At 30.7% G+C, this 24,898-nt stretch overlaps 3 protein-coding genes across 12 annotated transcripts; 1 reads left to right on the top strand and 2 right to left on the bottom strand.

Moving 5' to 3' along the window:
- Positions 1–9,864: 9,864 nt before the first annotated feature.
- Positions 9,865–11,559, top strand: LOC113850043 (60S ribosomal protein L37a). The gene is made up of 5 exons (XM_027480362.1): positions 9,865–9,920; positions 10,444–10,483; positions 10,995–11,083; positions 11,179–11,261; positions 11,346–11,559. Exons 1-5 carry the CDS (start codon positions 9,918–9,920, stop codon positions 11,407–11,409), a joined length of 279 nt encoding a protein of 92 aa, XP_027336163.1. The 5' UTR covers positions 9,865–9,917; the 3' UTR covers positions 11,410–11,559.
- Positions 11,560–13,211: 1,652 nt separating this feature from the next.
- LOC113849049 (putative casein kinase II subunit beta-4) lies at positions 13,212–16,371 on the bottom strand. Of its 10 annotated transcripts, XM_027478618.1 has the most exons (6): positions 16,030–16,371; positions 15,734–15,952; positions 15,465–15,574; positions 15,217–15,382; positions 14,248–14,401; positions 13,396–13,789 (listed from the first exon to the last, which is right to left on the bottom strand). In XM_027478618.1, the coding sequence occupies exons 1-5, from the start codon at positions 16,178–16,180 to the stop codon at positions 14,271–14,273; spliced, it is 777 nt and encodes a 258-aa protein (XP_027334419.1). In that variant the 5' UTR covers positions 16,181–16,371; the 3' UTR covers positions 13,396–13,789; positions 14,248–14,270. The 10 variants fall into 10 exon arrangements, 9 of the variants coding, with proteins under 9 accessions (XP_027334419.1, XP_027334415.1, XP_027334424.1 ...); XR_003502064.1 differs by having other exon boundaries at positions 13,212–13,650; positions 14,248–15,382; positions 15,734–15,955; positions 16,030–16,337; XM_027478623.1 differs by lacking the exon at positions 13,396–13,789 and having other exon boundaries at positions 13,930–14,401; positions 15,220–15,382; positions 15,734–15,955; positions 16,024–16,330.
- A 1,731-nt stretch (positions 16,372–18,102) lies between these two features.
- Positions 18,103–22,494, bottom strand: LOC113849856 (MORN repeat-containing protein 1-like). The gene is made up of 3 exons (XM_027480060.1): positions 21,472–22,494; positions 19,391–19,649; positions 18,103–18,989 (listed from the first exon to the last, which is right to left on the bottom strand). The coding sequence occupies exons 1-3, from the start codon at positions 22,344–22,346 to the stop codon at positions 18,822–18,824; spliced, it is 1,302 nt and encodes a 433-aa protein (XP_027335861.1). The 5' UTR covers positions 22,347–22,494; the 3' UTR covers positions 18,103–18,821.
- Positions 22,495–24,898: the final 2,404 nt, after the last annotated feature.

Raw genomic sequence — 24,898 nt, 5'->3', positions numbered from 1 at the left:
GACAAGTGGAAAATGTTAGGGTAAAGCAAAAAATTTTGGGTAGAGCGAATTTAATAAAGGTCAAAGTCTTTTCCTCTCTTAAATTCTTATCCCCAAAACTCAATAATCTTCACTTAATTCTCTTTTCTTCTCAACCACTTCACCACTTTCACCCTTACCATTACTGTCACCCACCCTAAACCTCAACTCTTTTTGTCCTTGAATAGGCCCCATAGGTGTTGCCAAAAACATAAATACCTTAAACTCAAATTTGTAAGTTAGTCTGTATATGTAAAAAATTTGTGTTCCTACTAGGGATACACTAATCTTCAAGATGCTCTTCTACTGTGGGATAAGGTAACATCATTTTCTGTATTGCTAATTTTCTCTCTATCTGACGTAAGGACAGTGTACCTGCAAAAAGTACTTCGATTATAAAGTCAGGTGTCGGTTTAAGTAATAAATGCTATTTAATATTCAAAAGCAAACCCTTTACTTGTACCTCTTACCTTCCTTTATAGGCATTTTTTATAGGCTAATGGGCTTTGTAAATCAACCTTGATTTTGGCCCTTCAATTAAGTAAATAATGTTTTAATTACTTATCCCTAATTTTAATTATTCTTTAATCTGACCGACAGGGTATTCATCTTGTTGAGGCCGAAGGGGTATTCGAATTCCTTTTTTTATCTTTAAGACCGAATAATGTTCTATCCAGTACACTAGCCCCCAAGCCTGAAAATGTACGACTGAAGGGCTTATTAAATCCCGTTGTCAGTTCTTTTGTTGGTGATGCATTTTTCTGCATGTAGGTAATGGTGTAGAGGCTACTACTTCCATATTCAGTTTTGAGTATTATTCCGAGTAGGTACTCGGAATCCTTTTACTGATGTTGAGGCCGAATACATGTTTGGCTTAACCTTTTGGATTTGTCAGAACTCAAGGTTTTGGCAAATTAGGGTTTCAATTTTTTAGGGTTTCTTCTCGGGATTCATGCTTCTTGAAACAAAAGGTCAGTTAATCATATCCACCTATCTTGAAAAAGATCTAACGGTTGAAACGGAGTGTGACGCTTCATCTACCCGAAACCTTGTGATCTATAAATACGTGGTAGACCATGCTTCATCTTACGCTTTCTGTTCTAAACCAAGGTGTATACTATTGTTATCTTGTTAGAAGCTTTTTCTTTTCTTCCGACACCTTAAGGTACACATTGTTTCTTTTTTTACCCTTCTTTTTTCCTGTTATACTCATGGCATATTCATTTGAGTGGGAGGATTCATTGTCAGATCATGCGAGACTGACTACTGTTGTTGGGGTTGGGGACCTCGGGAGTACCGAAAGGTTTGAGGAGGTTTCTTCAAGGCCGAATACTGCTCGAGATAGGCCTGAGACAACTATTAGGGAATGTGACGACAATGCTGAATCATCAAATGTTGTTACTGATAATACCAAGTGTAGTGAGTCTTTACCGAACACTAGCCCCCCAAGACAAAGACCAATCTTTCCCCCTGTTTGATTCCTAGATACGAGTAGATTCACGGTGAAGTGGCCACCTACTTCTCACGTTTCCAGAAAAATAAAAAATTTCAATCTTTTATAGACCATTGTGATATATCACTATGGGAGGCTTCAAATCCTTATCCTATAACCATAAACGTTTGCTGAGGGGATGGATCTGGTAATCCCAATCTAGTATTTTTAGGAGATGGTGTTGAAATGGTTGACACCTTCTTTGTATATGAATATATGTTTAAGGACTTAGGTATTAGACTTCCTTTTGACAACTTTCAGATGAGTGTGTTGAGGGTTTTGAATGTCGCGTTAACACAACTTCATCTGAATGGGTGGGCGGCTATGCAGGCATTCAGAATTTTGTGTAAATTTCATTATATAGAGCTTAGTATATGTTTGTTTCTTCATTTTTTTTGTACCCGTCCTTCAGATAAAGCAAGATGGGTATTTGTATTAAGGCAAGTTGAACTGCCTCTGTTTAAACCTTATACTTCCTTTTTTAAAGGTTTCAAAACCGGGTACATTAAAGTAACCGTCCACCCTATAGGTAGAAAATATTTTTTTAATAGTGAAAATAAACCTTTGTTCCCTTTTCATTAGACTCGTGTATCGCAGAGATATGATGTGTATCGCGAAGGGATGTTGTCCTTGGAAGAACAATCAGCTCTGGAGTATTTGAAATCTCTTTATCGGGAACTACCAGCCCGAGCCCTTATTCTTTGGCTGAAGTCCCCCAAACCTCGCTTAGATATGGACAGTATGCATTATTACCCTAGTTTATACTTTGGATATAGAGTTATATTGATTTGACTTTCTTGTTTTTATTGCAGACATTATGACACAAAGAGGATTCGGTTTAAGCTACCGAAAAGGTTTGAGGTAGAGAGCTCCGAAAGGGACTTCACTTGATGAACACTGAAACTCTGTCTTGAACCAAATTTCACATTTGGCTTAAGACCGCCAACCTCCCCGAGATCCTACTCTTGCTGAAGGTCAACCCAAGGAAAGAAAAGACAAAGACAAGGAGAAGGAGTCCAAGAGGGAGAAGAAGCGAAAACATGCCTAGGATGTAGGGTCAAGTGGTCCAGGTAGCTCATCAGTTCATACCGTCGTTCTCCCTGCTACTTTCTCTGAATCCCTTTTTGCTGAAGGAGTTCGGGCTAACCGAGTCGTCTCCCCAGACTGGCTATCGGAGTCGGGGAGGGCGCTTGTAAATTAGTCTTTATATATAAAAAATTTGTAAATCGGTCCTCTCATATATATTTATTTCAATGTAGTTTTTTTGTTTATTTAATGTCATTTATTTTAAATTTAATGACAAAGACTAAATTAAAAATAAATATACGTCTAAGAACTGATTAACAAATTTTTTACATGTAAGGATTAACTTATAAATCTGAGTTAAGTATAGAGACTAAAATATCATTTAAATCTTAAAAAAAATATAACAAAAGATGGTTAACATATAACAATGTATAAAAGATAATATAATTAATATTTGTTAAAATAATAAAAATTTAATAACAAAAATCCGAAGATTAATATGTTTTTATCAATTACTATTATATAAATACTAATTAATTCTTTTTGTTTTCAATTTATATTTAAAGTGACCTAATTTGCACTTTTATTTTTAACTATCTAAAATAAAATTCATATTGTCAAGGTTGGATTAGTTTATAAAATATTGACAAATTTGATACAATTTAATAAGATAAAAATAAAATCTAATACATGATACCGTTAAAAAATAATATAATTTTATGTATACCTTAACAAATTAAAATAAAATCTCTCAATATAATTTATTAAAACAAAATAAAAAATATAAACTTGAACAATATGTACTCTTGAAAATTGATATTATCGTCAAACATAAAAATAAAATGAGATGATAAAAAAAATTGCTTTCAAATTTTTAAAAGGTATGTAAAAATTACTTATATAGGAGAAAATAAAAACTTATTTAGTAATAACTAGAAGATGAAAAATTAATGTAATAAAAAATTATCTTTTCACCTATGTTATAATTTATTTTTCTAAAAGTTAGCTGAATCAATTGATGATTGTCTTAATTTTATAATTATGTGAATACAAATTGAAAATATAAGTTAATAATGTGCCAGATAATTATTTTGTAAGTGTGTAGTATTTATTTTTGAAAATATATTTTAATTTTTTATACCATTTTAATAAATACTTTCAAATTTGAACAAGACTCCAAACAATGATATAATTTTATTTTCAGTAAAATAATAAATCAACATCTTAATTCAATTTTTGTGAGGTTATTTTTTGTGAGGTTGTTTTCCCCATCTTCAACATTTTTTGGTGAGATTTTACACTCTTTTTTTTTATCAATTTCAATAAATTTTTATTAAATGTAGTTGATTGCCAATTTGTTGTTTCTATTTTAAACATCGTAAAGCCATTAAGAAACAGTTTCTATATACAATCAATTTTAATAAAATTTCATTGAATATATTTCAGCAATAATAATTATGAATTATTATAATTAAAATTCCTAAGTTATGTAAACATTATAATCAATATTTAGTAAATACAATTTAATACCAATTTGTTATTTTCATTTTTTAATATAGATTAACATTTGTTATGATTATCCCTGTCACCAATAATTTATGTAATAATTTTTTAGCATTGAAATGTTCATATTATTGATATTATATGCTCTTTAAACATTTTAAATTTTAATAATCATAAATTTCATTAAAAATAAATACAGTAAGTGTAATAAATTTATAAATAAATATAGTTGTAGATAGATATAAATCTATCTTAGAGTATGATAAATTAAATATGTATAAATTAATCTTAATTCTAAATTTAACATTAATATATGATATAAACCATATAATCACACACTTATTTTATTTTAACAATGCCATTTGTGTTAAATTATTTTTCAAGGCGGAATAAGTAAGATCACATTGGAGAGTTTTTTTATCGTAAAATAACCAAAAATAAAAAATAAAAAACCTGATATAGACTCTTTGCCATTTTTTTTACACGAATAGACTTATTTTTTTTTTGCTATTCAGAATTCGGTTCTCTAGGAACCGAATTATAAGATAGTTTTTAGTTTTTTTAAAATAAATAAATATTATTATTTAAATTATATTTATATATTATTATTTTGTTAAAATAAATATTTATAATATATTACTCTAATAAATATTTATAAATATTATATTATTTATATATATTAAAATAAATTTTATTATTTGAATTTTGTTTTTTATTTTTATATTATTTAAAAATAAATAAAAATAGTAATAATATTAATTTTAAATGTTTATTAAAATTTATTTAACATATTTAAGATGATAAATAATATTTTTAGAAAACAATAATAACTAAATTTTTAAAAAATAATTAAATAATAAGTAAATTATTTTAGTTAATTTTTAAAAACTATTTAAAATATTTAAATAATAAGTATATTATTTTACATCATAATTGTAATGTTTAAATAATTTCTACTTAAAGAATACTAAATATATTTTTCAAAAATAAAAAAATATATTAAATATTATTATGTTTATTTATTTATTTAAATATGTAATTTTGACTTAATATTTTTAAATATTAGTATGATAAAGTGATATTTTGAATAAAAATTTTATTTTAATTAAATTATTTGTTTAAAAATGTTATTATTTAATATTATAATTTTTAATATCCTAAACTCTAAAATTATACTATTATAATTTTGAATAAATTTTATTTGAGAATAAAAAATTTATTTTAAAAAAATAAATAAAACATTAAATTATAATTTAATTATTTATAGTTGAGACAAATATTTTGAAATTAACGTTTTCATATTATTAAAGTAACATTGATGAAGACAGAGTACATTAATAAAGATGATAACAAATTAATAACAACATTAATAATTAACTATCTTCGTAATGGTGGCCAGTTCCACAACGAGGGCGACGTATGTGACATGGTGGATTTCGTTGTTGTGGTTGTTGCTCTAGGATTTCAGGATAAACTTATGGAGGATTTGGATCATCATGAAGGTCTAGTTGTTGAAATGCATTTGATGAATTACCAGGTTAATTAGCAAAATTCGGTTGGTAAAGAAACTGCATGTAAGTTTGTGTTGAAGATAGAATTGTAAAATCAACTCCAAATAAGTTTATAAAAAAATCTTCTGATGTTGTTGCAAACGAATGTCTTGTGTTAATTATGTTTACTTCTGGCGTAATGTTCAGAGGAATTGATGCAGTCTCGCGGTACGACAGTATGGAAGTCGTACCCATTTCAAATGTGGTGGTAGTCCTTTGTTGTTGGTCGCTCGTCTTTGGATCTTGTAGTAGTTGTGGCACAGATAAAAAATAGATAGAATTAGCAATGTACCATTCCATGTATTCTTGTGTGTGACACAATGGGCCTTGAATTGGATGACCTGTTATTATCAGCTCACGTCTGTTGTTCCATATTTCGATCCATTGAGCATGTCTTGTAACCTAATTTTCATCCTGTCTTCCTCTCATGTCAATTTTATGGAGGTCATTCAAATTATTCGGTGGAGAAGGGACTTCTTGGATTAGACGAAACTGTAATTTGATTTTATCTGTTTGGTGCCATTCAACAATTGCAAAATAAAGGATGACAGTACATGAAATCCACAGTTGGACATCTCTATATGCTTCTATGGGTATTGATGTCTGCAAGTCTTGATATGGCGCCCATAAAAACTACAAATATATTTAACTTTGTTACTTAAGATGATGTGTAAAAGATAAGAAAATAAATATGATGAGTTACCTTACTAGCTTGAATGTGATCAAACATTGATCTATATCCCACAACATCATTGTAAGGTTTATTTCAAAAGTTTAGTACTCTACCCCCGCTCCATCTGCACACGAGAGGGTATGTTGGTGGATTATTAGAAATTAGCGCAATATATGGCATGCGATACCATGCTCAGAACATTAACAGTGATGAGCAACCACTCATTGTTTTGCTACTAACTTCCGTGGCTCTGCACATTTCCCTGTACAACATAGCTAAACAAGCAGAACCCCAACTATATCGTCTTGTTCTTCTAAGATTAGTTAATAAAACTAAATACATAAGATGTACTTTGTTGCCTGTTTTGTCAAGCATCAAAACACCTCCAATTAAACCTAGTATATAAGCTCTACAATGGGCGTGAACTTCTTCTTCAGATGGTTCTTCTGATAATGACAACATGTTGTCTCTCAGCCACTTTAGTTTTAGCATAGAGCCAATAAGTGACTCTCCCTTGACTGACATGATACCGAGATATGTGTCTCACATTTCCTCCTAGTCAAACATTGTTGGACCAATGACTGGTAAACCATCAACTCTTAGCCCGAATTGAAGTGCAACATCCTCTAGGGTTATGGTGCACTCCCCTGTTGGAAAATGGAATGTGTGAGTTTCAAGTCTCCACCTCTCGATCAAAGCTGTTATCAATGCGTGATCCACTTTAAGATGCCTTAGCTTTGCTATCCCAGCAAAACCAAGTTGTTCAAATATAGGAACAATTAGAGGACTGAGTTCTGGTATTAAATGACAGAAAGATGAAATCATGTTTTCAGTTTCCTGCAGCTATTAATAAATTAGTAACATTATATGTAGAATATTGATTTACATATTCAGTTAGACTTGCTAATGTGTAAAACTTACCGTTCTTCCACTGGAGGCGGATCTGTGTTCGTTTTGCTTCCAGAACAACATTTTTAGTAATGGGAGCAAAGACAAAGAGAAACGAAGAACAAAGATGGATGCAAGTTTGAATGAAAACATGTGGCGTGGATGAACATATTTATAGATAAACGGAGAAGTCACTATCTCTTGGCATGCGTGACTAAAAAGTCACTATCTCTTGGCATGCGTGACTGAGAAGTCATTATCTCTTAGTTTGAGTGACTGAGGTGTCACTATCTCTTGGCATGCGTGATTGAGAATCCAACGTTACCATTATAAATAGCAATATTCGTGTTCATTTTATTCATTCAACTTTCTAACCTTGTTCCTTGTTCTTGTGAACCTTTTCCTTCTAAAAATGTCTTCAATCTATGTCATTGTTCACTCTGATGGTGCCATTAACCAATGTCTTAATGAAGGAGTCACGTTCACCTCACCATCAGCGAAATTAGTACATCTAAATAGAGGAGTGACTCTACAAAGGCTCAAGAAAGTCATCCACACAAAACTTAACCTAGACTCAAATAAAAGGGTGACAACCATATATTTTTGCTACCCAATTAGACTTAGCCCGAGAGTTAGCAACTACACATGTGTTGAGTTGAACGATGATGAAGATGTCGAGGCACTCTGCAACATCCACGATTCAAATCAACTTCAATCAGGTATAAAATTATATGTTACATTTGCTACAAACGTAATCTAGCCACCACAACTTTCACCTTCACCTTACCAAACTTACGAAACCATAAATCCATCCTTTTCAACATATGATATGAATTCTGACCTTCAGTCCTACACACAACTTTTAACTGGTCCATTCATGGACCTCAATGAAATACTCTCCGAACCATTTGAGCAAACCCTACCCTCTTAGCCTCTTGAAGAACATGTTGTTGTGGGTCTCCCAATCGAAGTATTTGACCCTTTTAGCGAGGGCGAAGATCAAATCTTATCTCAACAGTAGGATGATGAAGAAGACTCCCTCCTACTTCCAAATATTTCACTATCAAAATCATTACCATTATACAACTCACCTCCACATTTTCTAAACATTCCTAGTCAAATACAAGAACATGACTCTGAGTTTGGCCATGTCCTTGATCGTGAAATGGTAGTATATCTGTCTGGAACACTATTTGTTGGTCAACGCTTCTCAATAAAAGAACAAGTCCAAGACACCATAAATAGATTTCACATTGTCAATCATTGCACTTACAAGGTGAAAATGTCAAGCACAACTAGGCTTATCGTCAAATGCGTTCACAACGATTGTGCCTAGAGATGTCGCGCTATATTACACACCAAAGAGCAACACTGAGAAATAATGAAGCTTGAAGGGTGCCACACATGTGCTTCTCCAATCATTTCATATGATCACAACAAGTTGAGATCACAAATGATTTCTCAAACCATTCGTGAAATTATTGAGATTGATCCATCCACACCTATCGCAACCATCTTAGCCCACATAAAGTTCAAAATGGGTTATACAATCAGCTATAGAAAGGGATGGTTGGGGAAACAATATGCCATTGAAAATATCTTCAGAAATTAGGAGGAGTCTTACCATAAGTTACCTAGACAGTTGTTTGCAATGCAATTGTATATTCTGGGCTTCATATGGAAATTAAGTACACAACCGGCATACAACGGTGGCTTGCTTGACAAGGGGAATGTGTTCTTCAAAAGGTTGTTTTGGACCTTCATGGCATACATTGATGGTTTTGCCTTCTGCAAACCAATTGTTCAAGTGGATGAAACATTTTTTACTGACAAATACAAAGGGACTTTATTAGTGGCAGTTGCACAAGACGGCTGCAACAACATAATTCCCATTGTCTTTGCTGTGGTTGAAGGTGAAACTAGCAATGCATGGTTCTTTTTACTAAATTTTAAAAATATCAAATAAATTTTAATATTATTTATTATCTTAAATATATCAAATAAATTTTAATAAACATTTAAAATTAATATTATTACTATTTTTATTTATTTTTAAATAATATAAAAAAAAAATTAAATAATAAAACTTATTTTATTATATATAACTAATAAAATATTTATTAAAATAATAATATATAAATATAATTTAAATAATATTATTTATTTATTAAAAAAAACTAAAAACTATCTCAGAATTCAGAACCGAATTCTAAATAGCAAAAAGAAACAGATTGATGTAAAAAAAATGGCAGAGAATTTATATCAGGATTTTTATTTATTTTTTATTTTTTCACGGTAAAAAACTCTCACATTGGAAGAAACAGCTGAGAACAATAAAATAAAAATGTTAATTTGGTTTCATTTAGTAAAAATAATTTTAATTGTGTTATATTTCTTTCCAAAAACAATTTTACCATAATATTTTTAAAAATAGTTAATCTAAGCTCACTTTTAAAGTATTATTCATAATTAAAAAGTATATTTTTAACTTCAATTCATTCAACGTCAATTGTTTTAAATTGATTCTACTAAATATAAAATAAACAAACTATAACATATTCAGAAAGCCATTCTATATTTTTGGTCTGAGACTCAAAATCCATTCAAATTTCCCTTCAATATATGGCCCAATAAAAATGGGCCTGTACCCGACCCGATACCCAATATGGTTCTCTATAAATGTGGGTAAAGAGGGTTAGGGTTTTTTGGGTTACTGCTTTCGTTCGCTGCCCCAATCGCTGCGCCTTCAATCTCGAAATTTGAAAACATGGTACTCTCTCTTCTCTTCATTCCAACGACCATCATCCATTCCCAATCATGTCAATCCATTCGCTCATCGATTTATGTTTTCTATTTTTTTTAAGTTTACAATCAAGGAATCTAGAACCAGTTGTTTTGGTTGAATCATTTTCCACTTTATTCAGATTTTCACTCAATCGATTTTTATTATTTTATTGCATTGTTCATTGTCAGCATTGATTACCTTATTTTCTTAATCCCTAATTTCCCAAAATCGCACCACAAAGCTTGGAATTCAAAGCTGTTCAGTGAAGTTGAATTTTATTAGGATTAATACTTTTACCTGTAACATTTCATTAGATCTTTGTTTTGAAAAGACTTTGCTGAATATTGGTTTTAATTTAATCAACTTTTGCATAAACATTCTTGCTGTTAAAGGAATGTGTGCAACTATGATGTATTTTTAGTCTCTCCTCAAATGGATATATACTTTGCTTTCCTTTTGGCTTTTTGTTGTCTCATTGGATTAAGTTGATGTTGTTTTGTTTTCTCAGACTAAGAGGACAAAGAAGGCTGGCATTGTTGGAAAATATGGTGTGTCTTTTAACTACGATTTTACTGAAATCGAATATGTTCTTTGTGGCTTAGTTGTTGGCTTGCACTTGACAGTTGTTATACTTCCTAATTTGCTGCCATAGGGTTTGTTGATGTGTATATGCTTGAGTGTCTATGAGAATTATTGTTGATTCATATATTGTTAAGATGCAAATGAATGAGTGAGTGGAATGTTGCTGAAACACTATATGCTCTCTGGTAAACAAATTCAACGCCTCGTTTTGTCTCCCCCGTCCACACCCTTTTATGAACTGCAATACATATAGGCGGAGGGTGCACTGTGTTACTAACAGGTTTAAGATATTGGGATGAAAATAGTTATTCTATCTTTTAACCAAATTCATTAATTGAAAAATGTTTGTAAGCAACTATTATTTTTACATCAACTTATTTGCATTTATGTATAGGCGACTGAAAATGCTGTTGCAAGATTATTTAATTTTCTAGGATTAGATCCTGAGTATCCATTTTGCTTGTTTTCTTGTATCAGGTACCCGTTATGGGGCTAGTCTGCGGAAGCAGATTAAGAAGATGGAAGTTAGCCAACACAGCAAATTTTTCTGTGAATTTTGTGGAAAGGTAGACCTCTTGTTTTGTATGTCTACAGGATATATTCTCTACTAAGGTATTTACTCTGGGATGTTTGAATTCTGATGATCAATTATTTGTTGCAGTATGCTGTGAAGAGGAAAGCTGTAGGAATATGGGGATGCAAGGACTGTGGTAAAGTGAAAGCAGGCGGTGCTTACACTTTGAAGTAATGCTCCTTTTCTACCCAAACATTTTATTTTCCAAATCAGCTATATGCCTATACCTGACTTTTTTCTTACCTCTTTGACAGTACCGCAAGTGCTGTGACTGTAAGGAGCACCATCAGGAGGTTGAGGGAACAAACTGAGGGTTGAGCTTTTAGTTGATGCTAGTTTTTTTACTCTGTTAAACACTGCGAAATGCCTAGATTATGTTCAGAGAACTGCATTGATTGTATTCAAAGTAAACTTTCATTTTAAATTTTATCTTTATCAGACTCCTAATTTTAATTATTTGGCTCGTGTTAGAGCTAGTTAGTTTGAAGTTTCTGTCTGATGTTTGCAACTGCCAGTGGCCAGTTGTTTCTTTTTATGTTTTTTAAGCTGAGTTTTAACTTAATTTACTCATACGTTTTTTTTGCCGATGTTATTAAAATTTATATTTTTGGAGAAGGATCGTACTAATGTTTTGATCTACGATCATAACGTTGGCTTCGTGCAGCGACTATTTTCAAAATGATCTGGATAGCGACCACAAATTTACCATTTTTCTGTTGTTACACTTTTTGGTCGATAATCTGGGTGCCAAGATGCCTGTCGTAAATCGTAACTTTCAATTGATCTATTCTTCGGGCGTTTCTAGTGTGAGGTGGAGTTTTTTGTTTAATCTTTTATCTAAAAGTTGGCAATTTTCTTGTACTTTGGAAGGATGTCATTAAATTAAATTAATATTTTTAAAGAATTAATTAAAAAAGTATTGTATGACTATATTTAAATTTCATATATTTTATAAATTTAAGAAAGTAAATATTATAATTATTAATAATAAAAATCTATTACATTAAATAAAACTATAAAAAATATGAAAAATTTAAATTGATATTCAATTAAAGACAATACATAATGCAATAAAAAAACTTACATGGTAAGAACAAATAATAATAATAATAAACTAATCCTTAAAATTGCTCTTGATAACTCCTAAAGACCCTTCTATTTAAGAATTTTTTTAGAAACGCTTTTATTCACGAATTAACGTATAATATATATCTTGATTACTTTAAAGAACAAACTTGCACAAGTAAAATGTTTGCAGCGTATGTTTAAAAATGTTAAGAAGTTTGTAAATGTGAATGTAATATAAAAGTTACTGTTAATAAAGTTGAAATAAATATAGATCTATAATCATTTAAACGTAAATCTAAACACACAATAATAAATTAGGTCGCAACAAGACAAATTGTTTGAAACAAAATATAAACAAGTAATTAAAGTAATTATGTATGATCATTTAGACAAGAACAATTCTTTTTAACTCGCTTTTAAATATACCAAACGAAGTGTAGTTATTTTAACATTAACGCTATCAAAGTCAATTCTTTTAAAATTAAATTTCCAAATTCTAATCAATTATACCCTTCACATGTTTTTCCTAGTGTTAAATGTTCCACAACATTTCGTAATTGTACTGTTGTATTCCATGTACAGAATAATTGCCACAATTAATAGCATCTTACACTGGCACCATTATAGAAAGTTTAAAATTTTATGATTAGTTTTCCATTGTTAATTAAAATATTGTTTGGATGGTATCTTTGACAGATTTTTAGATATCCATTTTGTGATCTATGGACATGGATATCACAACTGGGCTTGAAAATAATGGTTGCCACTTCTTGACCATTGTGTATTGCCCCGTCTAAATTTGAGAAAGAAAGAAGGGAACATACTATCCAAATTAACAAGTTTTAAGGCATTTAATTGATTAATCAAGGGTCTCGAACAGGGTGAATAATCATGGCTTCTTGAGGTTAGCTTCTCCTTAACTTTTATCTTTGATGTCCTTATTTTTTAATGTTGTCTCTATGTGTTTAATGTTCATTGATGAGCCCAAATCTCCAAGCAGATAGGTCATTGGAAGAATGACCAGAGTTATGCCGTGTATTACAATCTTTCATAACCTAGTTTTATTTTAACATGAGCTCGATACCCCTGTCTATACATCATGTTCTAGATTTTTACGAACCACCTATCTGTCAATGATTCATTTTCCACTGCTATAACCATTAACAACCAACTTAATGGTCAGTTCAATCAATATAACCATTAAGTTGTCTTGGTTTTTTTGGGGTTCTGGAGCTCTGACTAAAACTAAGTGGAACAAAAAAATATTATATTAAACTCATAACAAGGCGGAAGCCAAATAAGAGCTTACGGGGTTTTACTAAGTTTGGGGAGTAGTACGTAAGCGACTTGGGTATTCTCCAAGTAGAGACTCAGCAAAATTAAGTTGGAGACAAGAAGCTGTAGGGATATAGCCTATCCCCTTCCCTAAGAACTGAAAGACTCTGTGTTTCATTCATAACACCAGATGAATGGAGAATAGCTCACATTTTTCTGCAGTAGAAAGAACAAATACCTTCAGCATTTAGAAAGTATTTATGCAAGCACGCACAAACAATGCATTGTGAACAGAGATCTTCACAAATCAGTAATCACATACAGCCATGAGACAGACGGACCTCAGGGACATATTCTGCATTCATATTCCATATAATCAATATTAATGTTGGATAGACGAGTTTACCATCAAGTCAAGTGAACCTATAAATTCAGTAAAATGTATCAATCCATTGACATCAAATCCACAAATTCAAGGGCTATGGAAATGGGGGTAATGGAATGAAACAATATAAAAATAGCAGGGGGTCTGTAATTTGAGACATAAGCACAGAGAACATTAAGTTAATTGCAAAAATACAATTTGTAATAAGCCATTAAAAAGTGTTGTCAAGCACCTAAGCACTTGGTCCTTGAATTTGAAGCTGAAAGTGAAACTAAGCACTTGCTTCACATGTGTGCATATTTCTTTACAACACGCTCCTAAAACAAGTAAAACGGATGTCTAGATTGTACTGGTTTGGAAAGCTTATGATCCACTTGATGTTGCAAGGAGTACTACAAGAGCTAAATGAGACATGGGCAGGATCTTACTCTTGAAAGCTTTAACTTCAGCTTCATGACTTGTGAATTTTGAATCCAAAAACTCTTGGAACATAGCCCTGTGATGGTTTCTGTGGCTTCAGTTGTCCATATGTCATCAGGAAGAGATGTGGAAATGTTGTTCCAAAATAAGCTCCATCAATGTCTAGAAAGACTCAAGGAACTACAGGAGTTGTCCACCAAAAATGGAAACCAATTATATAGCTAAAAGCATAGTGGCATTCAGTCATCCCAAAAATCACATATACATATCAGGAATTACAATGAGTAAGAGAAAAGTGGTCTTCCAACAATTTGACAACTCCAAAAAACTGTTAACTCTTATACAGCTTTTTCTCTAAACATACTCATCCAAGTTGTGAGAAACTAAAGTTATGCCTGAGGCATACAACAGCTGAAAGTACAATTGCATATATAGTTTTTGTCAAAGAAGAAAATCCAGTATTGATTACACAGTCACCAAACACTTTCCAGATCAGATATTTCTAAGAGATCTAAATTATGAACCATGCTAGTTAAAATTAAACCATTCATTGTTTCAAACTTCTAATCTTACTTTATGTTATTCCATTATGAACCAGTATAGTCTTGTCTACATTGACAACGTATCCAAGTACAGGAAATATTTTCAGAGAAGTTATCAGAGTTTCCAGTTATTATTACATATGGTCAATGATGTTTAGGAAGCAGTTTATGATCCATATGCAATCCTTTCTTTTTTTTATTTCCAGATTGCAAAAACAAGCTTATATATGTAAATGGGAAGCAAACTGCAAAAAAAACATCTCCACAAACAAACAAACTACTTATACAATAGGCTGAAAAATGAAGCTAAAAAGCAGGGATGAAATAAGCGGCACAAGAGAATAGAAACAGAATTTCTCAGTGACACGGTGATGCAAAGTTGCATCATCAGCTTAAATCTGCAACAGAAAAATTCAACAATAGATATAAGGATACTGCCTTGATACTTGGACCGAGGATAGTAAAGATCTTCACACCTAGGGCAGTATATTTTCACAGTACTTGACCGAGGAATGTCTGACTGACCAACTGGAAGGCAGGGTTGTCCAGAGCAGTACACTCTTGGGCATCTACCAAAATCATAGTTCTTGTACTTGTCAAGCTGCAAAAGTTAAAATGTTATTAACAGCATCAATCTCGTGGACCACAAAGCACTAAACAGTTATAAGTGACAGAAATCTTGCCATGGCAGCCATTCCTTTACTTGTCAACACATATCGTGCGTGAATCAGACCATAAAGCATCTCCGCGGCGGATTCAATCAACTCATTTTGTTCCTCTGTAAACATGTCACCTATATATTCAAACCAGACCAATGTAGCCATTACAAAAAAACAAAAACACAGCAAGACACACAATCATATTAAAAGCCACATACACTATTCGAGTTCTACTTCACAAACAACAGAGTAAAATTACATTGATGTACCACATGAAGGTATAGTTAGAATACCATGGGAGGATTCCACATCCAAAATTAAATCAAGAGCATAATCATAATAAGGCACTTGACTGCTTAATCCACAGAGATTGAAATCGTCTTGGATGTAATCATCATCAACCTCGCAAAAGAATTCATTTCCTCTCAAATTGCAGAACCATGAGATCCACGACGTGTCATCTCCGTCCGAACCACTAACATCAGACTCTTCACTGTCGGTTTCGGATTCCTCTGCTACGAACGCACAGACGTGAATGGAAGAATCGATGGATCGAAAAGGGATAGAGAGAGAGATAGTTAGCACTTACCAGAGAGGTTGGAGTTTTTGGAGGAGCGAGGGTCTTTGTCTTTGGGTCTTGAAGTGGAAGGAGAGGATCGTTCCAACTGCTTGTCGAGGACGTCGTTGATTCGCTTTCGATCCTCCGATTTGGAGGCAGAGACACCTCGCTCTTTGTACATCACTGTTCCTTTATTGTTCTCACCCAATCATCACTGTTAATTCTTCTCTCTTTTTTTTTTTTTCCTTCTCTTCACTTCTCTGCAACTTTCAAGAGAGAGAGAGAGAGAGAGGGAGGGAGAGAGTTAGGGTTTTTGATTCAGGGACGAAGGAGGGACTACATACACCACAACACAACCCAACACGATTACACAAACCTAATTCTTAATGGACAACAATTAGTTACACTTTCTTACATGTTTTTTTATGTTGATTTATTAATGACATGGTTTTTTGTAATGTATGTATTAAAATATAATAAAAAATATTATTTTAAATTTTTAGAGTTTACTTTAAGAAATTAATGATAATAACAAAAAAATTATTAAAATAGTATTTAATACACTTATATTTTTAATGTAGTGTTTTTAATAAAAAATATTATATATATATATATTAATTTATAAAAATAATACAACTTATGTTTATTATATACCAAACACTGAAGATTTCTTAATCTAGGAGTATGTTTGTATTGGAAGGAAAATCAATTTTTGTTGAAGTAAGAATTTATCACTTTCATTCGAAGTGTCTCAACTTTTGTGAAAGGAAATAATAGTCGTTCATCGTCAAGGGAAAATCGATTACATATTTACTAAACGGGTAAGCAAATATATTACTTATCTCTAAAAGATATTTTAAAATCAATTTATTTTACACAAAATAACATATTAAAAGTTATTTGTAAGGGGAGCTCTTACAGAACACATAATTTTCCAACGACAGCAAATATATGCTATAATCATTTGATTTTAATTAGTTAAGTACTTACTTTGATATTTAAATAGTGATGGTATTAAACAAAATAAAAGAAGCCGTTATTAATAATTTGTGATGGAGAGGAGGGTTGCCCAGCTTTACTTGGCAACTATAATGGTTATTTGATTTACTTTTAAAGAAGTGTTAGAAAGTGTTACTTTTTATTATTATCAAATAAAGTGTTTTGTTAATTTTTTTATTTAAATGGTCATGTCAAATCAATCCATCAATTGAATCAATTAGACTAAAAGGTGAAAACAAATAATGCTGATTAAATGCTAATTAAAAATTTATTTGGTTATTATATTTTAAAATATTAGTTAATGTGATGCTAAAAATTCTATTTTTAATAAAATGCTATGAATCATTTTAAAAAAGCGTGTAAAAATACGTTTCTTTCCATTATAAATAATAATTAATTGGTATTTATTATGATATTTTTAAACTTGAAAATTATTGAATACTTTCTCTAAATTATATTAAGATGTCAAAAAAATATTTATATTTTTTTAAAATAAATTATTAATTTTATTATTAAAATTAACTGTCGTCACGATTGTTCTAGGTGAGAGAATATAAAATACTCCGTCAATTTCAAAAACATTGTAAAATTCACCTAATTAAAAAATCTATATGGAAGAAATTTTGGAATACTTAGATTTATAAATTTTTTTTATACTAATGGTGTTTAATAACATGAAGAGTCCTAACTAATTTTTTAAAAAAAATATTTAACATATTATTATTAAGTGAACTAGTTCTTTCAGCCTTTCGTATAAGAAATAATGACTATTTATTTTAGTCTTATTTATAAAAAAAAAACTCATTTTTAAATATATTAATTAATAAACTTTTTACTAATGATAACTTTTATATTAATAAAATATGCGTACATTATTTACCAGTATGAATATTTTTAAAATACACACACACACACACACTATATATATATATAACTATTTTTATTTATTTTAATAAGTTAGTTATTTATTTCTCTTAAAAATTATCTTAGAGTAATATATGAAAATCATACTGAATAGAAATTAATCTCAAGCTATTTAACCAGTAATTCACCTAATTGGAAAAACTATGCTAAAGAGAGTGTAAAATCAGAAAACATATTTCTAAAATTTCTCTTAAATAACATTGTGCCGAACAGACACTCATTCTACAATATAAAATTCTTCCAATTAATAGATGTTCTATCATACTTTTACAATTTTTGAGATAATAAGCATACATCATTGTTTGATGCATTAGTCTCCTCGTGTAAATGATAACGAAATTGAGCTTCTAACACTTAAATCTTCACCAACCATATATAGCACTTGTTTATGTGCAACTTCATAGATGCACCCAATTGGATAGATACACTACCATGCTCGTAACTGGAATTCAATATGTAAATCCTACGGTAAGCTTTGGCCATCATTTTGGCACTTTTGCCATACACAAAGTAACTCTTTAGTCTATTATTCTTACTCTTTCTATACATATAAAAGCAGCCACCAAAAGTGAGGAACCCTATTTGCTCCGCTACCTGTCATCAAGTTCAATGACAGACAGTGGTTCCAAGCAGGTACCTCGCAGGTGTACCATGATAAAAGAAATGGAAACACCTCTCACATGGGGAGGAGAAGAAAAAGTACATAACTTAGCAATCAAGTTTCAGAGAAGAAGATATCATTATTTTCACATCTTTATGATTCCTCTTCCTTGCATTCATTCATCCAGCTTCCTTTGTTTTCTCATATCTAATAATGTTCTGCTTGCAACTTATGATGGAGGATGACACTGAGATGAAATGCTTTTCTATCATCACAAGATTGAGGAAATGGGTAAGTATCATTTATCATTATTATTATTATTATTATGGTGCATACTACTTTGCACAGCCTTTACAGCTGCGACTCTGGCTGCATTCGCTGCTTTATTAGCTGCAGCGGCTACTTTGTTCACCCCATCATCCAAATTTGCCATATTGTGAGCTTTCTCAGCAGCACAATGTGCATCCTGTTCAGAATAAGAGAAGTATTGAGTATAACATTTCTCACATTTATAATGGCAGGGTCTAGTGCTTATGAAATCGGATGGTTTATTGTCCACCAGAAGGCCCAAGAAGCTTGTGCAGAAGGCCAAGCCTGATAAAATTAGGGAGGGTCCATGTTTCTTCCTGATTTCATTATTTGAATTGAATGTCCTTCATAATAACAATCAGTAAGAAACAAGGAGAGCTACTATAACGGAGTGGCAAAACAATATATAATTATGTCATTGTTTTTAATTCTCTTTTTTCATTCTAATAAAGAGTAACTTTCTTCATCCCTTTCTTTTCCAATATACTGTATTTTTGGTACAGGTTTCTATATGCATATTGATCCATCATAAGTGTAAAAACTAAAAAGGATGATCACCTGTACTGCATTTAAAACCTTGGCATGGTCCACAGCACATGGCGACCCGGTACAATTATTTTGTCTTTTAGGACCATCAAGAATCCCATTCTGCCAGTGACCACATTGTGTTTCCCCATTTCTGAAAGTGTACCTTCCCAGTCCTTGTCTTCTTCCTTCATGCCATGCCCCCTCATACTGATGACCATTCTGAAATTGATACACTCCAAAACCATGCATCTTGTCTGCAAAATATTCTCCAGCATATATGTCCCCATTTCTGCAGTAAAATACATTAAGTTAGGGTAAAAACACAGTCAAAAGAGATATATTTCATATTTGTTGAGTAAATCAAACTTTCCAATCACATTTGTTCTTTTGTAATGCATTCAGACCTTAAGATACTACAGCATTAATGACAATAACAGTCTTTTACCACGTTCCATTGAGATTCTTCTTTGGTCCATGTTAAAAAATGTGAAGTGGAAAAAAAATGGAAATTATACAATTATGGTTCTGGAAATGTGAATCAAATTCAATTTTCCAGCTATAAATGATGCAAGGTTGAAGAGGAAAGTTAAACAGAGTCGGAAGTTATATTCTTGTACTAATACAAAATAACTGAGCAATGCTTTAAGTGCACTTACACAGCTACGGCGTAACAAATTCAATTTTCCAATCATTTTTTAAGTATTTTAGCTGGATATGCATATTACAGGTAAAATTGTTCAAGACATAAGATACTTTACACTAGGACCAGTCTTCATATTTAGCAGAACCAGAAACAGGAAGCAAATTTATCATTTTCTGAAATATCATCAATAACTTAGAAAATATTGTTGACAAAAAATGTGGCATGAGAAGCTTTGATCTATTGACATGTGCTTTGAAATAGGCAGAACTTTTTCCAAGCAAGTTGAAAAATATACAGAACATAAGAATAAACAATTGCCTTGTGGTTAGTGAGAAACTAGACCAACCACCCTTTCGGCTTCTGACAGTAAATATCATAAACAACTGATTGAACACCAGCATAAAAGCAAAGAAGATAAAAAGAAATTTTATCATGTAATATAGCGCAACAAAATTTTATTGGCATTTTTTGTTTGACTAACCATGAAGCATAGTAAAGCGAAAACAATATTCCCCTAAACTTGTAAAACATAGTTGGCAATATAACAAATCAAATTTGTGTTTCTAACACATGTTGTTGACAGTTTGAATGGTCATATTTTCAACCAAAACTTTATATCAAAAAATGTTCTAGAATCATAATGACTAACATATGTGAATATCAACAGACCTGATATGGGTAATTTATGGAGTCATAATTGAAGCATTGACATATTGGGTATACATATTGTCCAATAATGCTTTGACATAACTTCTCCAGGCCAGATGAACATATCTATAAACATTTGCCCACAGAAAAATCAATGCTTTCTTAAAAGGAAAATAAAACTGGCTTGAATCAAATGCATACGGAGATTTCCGTATCAACCATAGTTTAAGAAATGATCAACAAGTTTCAACCAGAAAATCCAAGTCCTATTGTTGCATTGAACAACAAGAATACTAAACCTAAACAGAGTATGTTGAATCTCTACAGAGTATAGAGTAAACCCCAACTTAAGTTTTTGAATTACAAGTGTCGGTCATTTTAGTCTATAAGTCTACAAAACCTTCGTTTTAGTCCCTAACTTTGGAAAATGTTGTTCACTCAGTATTTTTCCACTAGATTTTCCACTAACATTAACATAGTGTTTGGTTAAAGTGAATGATGTTTTGCAAAGTTAGGAACTAAAGTAACTACGGTTACCATCTCAGGGACAAAATTAAGGGATTACACAATCTCTATATCTTCCAAAATAAGTTAAATCTTGGAGGTAAATTCATGACCATTTGAAACTGTTAGTTTGTTACACTTCAATTACAAGCAATCAAAGCTAAAAATCTAATCCAAGTCTACCATCCAACCCAATAAACAGAGGAACCCGGTTCGATTCCTATATGCTTAATGAGGAATCAAACAACAACCAAGACAGAAAACATAGTATTGATTAAGGAACAAGCAAAACACAAATTGAAAAACAAAAACTCACCTGAAATGATACTGGCCAAGTCCATGTTTGACACCCCACTTGAATTCCCCAACATAACGGCTCCCATCACTGCAAGTATGAACACCAAACCCATGACACTGTCCATTAGACCACTCACCAGCAAACACATCGCCACTATAGAACCTATAGATTCCGATTCCATGCCTCAAACCTTGCCTATATTGCCCACGATATCTGCTTCCTCTTGCCCATGTCTCAACACCATACCCATCATACTTCCCATCAACCCAATCACCCTCGTATCTTCCACTCATGTGATAGTGATATACCCCACTACCCCAACACTTTCCCATGTGGAATTCACCCTCGTACACATCCCCATTGCTATAAACTTGCACCCAACACCCCGAAGTTTTGTTCTTTACTTGATTGGGCTTCGACCCAATAGACCATACAACAGGGGAAGAGGAAGAAGAAGAAGATGAAGAGAGGTTGGTGGGTAACGATCGAGTGAAGAACATGCAAATAGAGGGTAAACGGGGGAGTGCGAGATTAAGGGAAATGAAGAGTGCTACTGAGAAAGCGATCACAGAAAAGAAATCTAAAGGGCTAGGATTTGAAACAAGGAAGTAGAGAGAGAGGGAAGGAAGGGGGAGAAGAATAAGAAAACGGAAACGAGTGAAAAGGTTTGAAGTTAGAAACTTTGAAGCAAAGGGTGTTGGGAATGAAGGGTAAGGGAGGGTCATTGTAGGTGTGTTGTGGGGTGAAGAGAGTGGAGAAATTTGAGATGGGTTATTGGAGAAGTGTTCATGGTGGCAGAGACTTGGTAGGTTTGGAGAGAAGGAAGTGATATCGGAAGAGAGGTCCAAGTTTTGTTTTCCGATGTGAAGCTCCGGCTTGTGGTGGTGACGCATTAACGTACCACAAAAACGACACTGCGTTGTTGCGTGGTGAGGTGACTATGTAATGTGTATCAGAGCGAGAGGGCTTTGCAATTGTGCTGTTGCTTTTGTTTTTGTTTCTGTTCAGTCCGCGGCGAGTACTAATACAATAGGATGTTGCTTTTGCTGCTGTTTGTGGCTTTAGTTTTGTTTGATTCGGAAAGAACGAGGTTGAATGGGATAAGTGGACTCTAGCTTCAAATCTAAGACCTCGGATTTGTTTGGATTTTCCATAATACCACTTCTAGTTTTAGACAATCCTTTGACGGGTAAAATAATTATTTAACCTCTTTAGATTAGGGTCATGGGTAAAATAATAAAGAGTATAGTTCTTTTTCAAATAAAAATTATTTATTCTAACAAGTAAAAATGGGCTTTTTTATTTAAATATTATAAATTTAAAAATAATTTTTAAATTATAAATTTTTTAAAATTATTTTCTTGTTTGGAGTGATTGGGTTGGCATGGCATAATTAAAATGATTGGCAAAAATATTTTTTTTTAAAATAAAAAATTTTGCTAACTAAAGTGCGAAATAACCAGATTATGACACGTATTTGAAAAATTTTGCAATAATTATGGTAAAATTAAAAAGCAGTTTCACCCTAAAAAATGAGAAACTTGTAGATAGTGACATGTGTCATGATCTTTATGAGTTTCACCATAAAAAATGAAAAACTCTTAAATAGTGATACTTGTGATGATCTTAATGAATTTTGTCATAAAAATTATACAATTTACAAAAAGTTGACAAATGTCACAATTTTGACTCATTACATGAATTAAATATAATTTTTTTAATTTATTATAAAATTATAATCATATTATAATTAAATAAAATTCTAACAAAATTAATTAATATTATACCTAAAATTATTTTTAATTTACATACAACTTTAAATTACATCTTAATTAAAATTACTAACATATTTAAGTATAATAATTTTTATCATTAGATATCAATTATGATTACATTAAAATTAAAAAAAATACTAACATACAAAAAAATATTTTTAATATTTACATATAAATTATTATTATTTTAGTAATTTAATTTTTATTTTAAATATGGTCATAACTTATATGTAAAAATAAATTAAATTTTGTTTGATTGTGTTATTAAAATTAATGAAAGTAAATTATGTATTATGATTACGTTAGTAATTTATATATAAATATAAGAAATATTTTCTAGTATTATGTTAGATATTTATATTTTTAATTTAAATGTGATATGATTTGTATGTAAATTTAAATTAGATTTTATTTAATAATATTATTAAAATTAATAAAAATAAATTATATATTGTGATTATGTCAGTAATTTGTATATAAATATAAGAAATATTTTTTGATATTATGTTAGTAATTTATTTTTTTAATTTTACTGTAACTATAACTAGTATCTATTGATAAAAACTGTTATGCTTAATTATGTTAGTAATTTTATTTTTTAATTAAGATGTAATTTAACTTTATATGTAAATAAAAAAATATTTTATAGTATTATTTGTATGTAAATTTAAATTAGATTTTGTTTGATTATGTTATTAAAATTAATGAAAGTAAATTATGTATTGTCATTACATTAGTAATTTGTATGTAAATATAAAAAATATTTGTTTATTATGTTGGTAATTTATTTTTTAATTTTAATATAATTATAATTAATATTTACTGATAAAAACTATTATGCTTAATTATGTTAATAATTTTAATTTTTTAAATTAACATGTAATTTAAAATAATATGTAAATAAAAAAATTATTTTTCAGATATAATGTTAGTTAATTTTGTTAGAATTTTATTTAATTATGATATAATTATAATTTTAGAATAAATTAAAATAATTTATATTTAGTTTACTTAATGGGTTAAAATTGTGACACTTGTTAACTTTTTATAAGTTGTGCAATTTTTATAACAAAATTTATTAAGATCATGACAAGTGTCACCATCTACGAATTTCTCACGTTTTATGTCGAAATTATTTCTTAATTTCGTCATTAATATTGCAAAATTATCTAAATGCTTACACTTGTCATAATTTCATTATTTTACATTTTTTATGGTAAAATTTGTTATTTTTTTATAAAAAATAAATATTTTTATCAGTTATTTTGACGAAACAGTATATTAGGTCAACCAAATTACTCTAAATAGAGAAATAGTTTTAAAAAACTTATAATTTAAGAAAATATTTTTAAATTTACAATATTTAAATAAAAAGCCGTAAAATGTCTTACATTAATAAATTTGAGGGTGTTAGAGTTTTTTTTTTTTTCAAATTGGCCCATCATTTTCTTGATTTATAAAAAAAAATTTAGAAATGAAAGTGTCTCCCGTGTCTTTGTAAGAATAAATTTGAACATTTACTCCATAAATTATATATATATTCCTATTAAGAAATAAAATGAAATATATTAAAGAATAACTGTAGATGAGTAAAATAATATTACATTGGAAAAAAAATGATTATAATTCCAATACGTTAAAATTAAATAAGGCAACATGCAAATAATCGA

Source organism: Abrus precatorius, unplaced genomic scaffold, assembly GCF_003935025.1.
Source record: "Abrus precatorius isolate BTA unplaced genomic scaffold, Abrus_2018 Scaffold9, whole genome shotgun sequence".
In the NCBI taxonomy this organism is placed as follows: domain Eukaryota; kingdom Viridiplantae; phylum Streptophyta; class Magnoliopsida; order Fabales; family Fabaceae; genus Abrus; species Abrus precatorius.
This window is presented reverse-complemented; position numbering and strand designations above follow the sequence as displayed.

Excerpts from the sequence above, each read along its gene's own strand:
- LOC113849049 (XM_027478614.1), bottom strand. The coding sequence starts at position 16,180 with ATGTACAAAGAGCGAGGTGTCTCTGCCTCCAAATCGGAGGATCGAAAG. Across the intron at positions 15,953-16,029 it reads CAAAAACTCCAACCTCTCTG|AGGAATCCGAAACCGACAGT; the intron begins GTAAGTGCTAAC and ends CGTTCGTAGCAG. Across the intron at positions 15,383-15,464 it reads GTAAAGGAATGGCTGCCATG|CTTGACAAGTACAAGAACTA; the intron begins GCAAGATTTCTG and ends TAACTTTTGCAG.
- LOC113850043 (XM_027480362.1), top strand. Across the intron at positions 10,484-10,994 it reads TGGCATTGTTGGAAAATATG|GTACCCGTTATGGGGCTAGT; the intron begins GTGTGTCTTTTA and ends TTCTTGTATCAG. Across the intron at positions 11,084-11,178 it reads TCTGTGAATTTTGTGGAAAG|TATGCTGTGAAGAGGAAAGC; the intron begins GTAGACCTCTTG and ends TATTTGTTGCAG.
- LOC113849856 (XM_027480060.1), bottom strand. The coding sequence starts at position 22,346 with ATGCGTCACCACCACAAGCCGGAGCTTCACATCGGAAAACAAAACTTG. Across the intron at positions 19,650-21,471 it reads CTTGGCCAGTATCATTTCAG|AAATGGGGACATATATGCTG; the intron begins GTGAGTTTTTGT and ends ATTTTACTGCAG. Across the intron at positions 18,990-19,390 it reads AGGTTTTAAATGCAGTACAG|GATGCACATTGTGCTGCTGA; the intron begins GTGATCATCCTT and ends TATTCTGAACAG.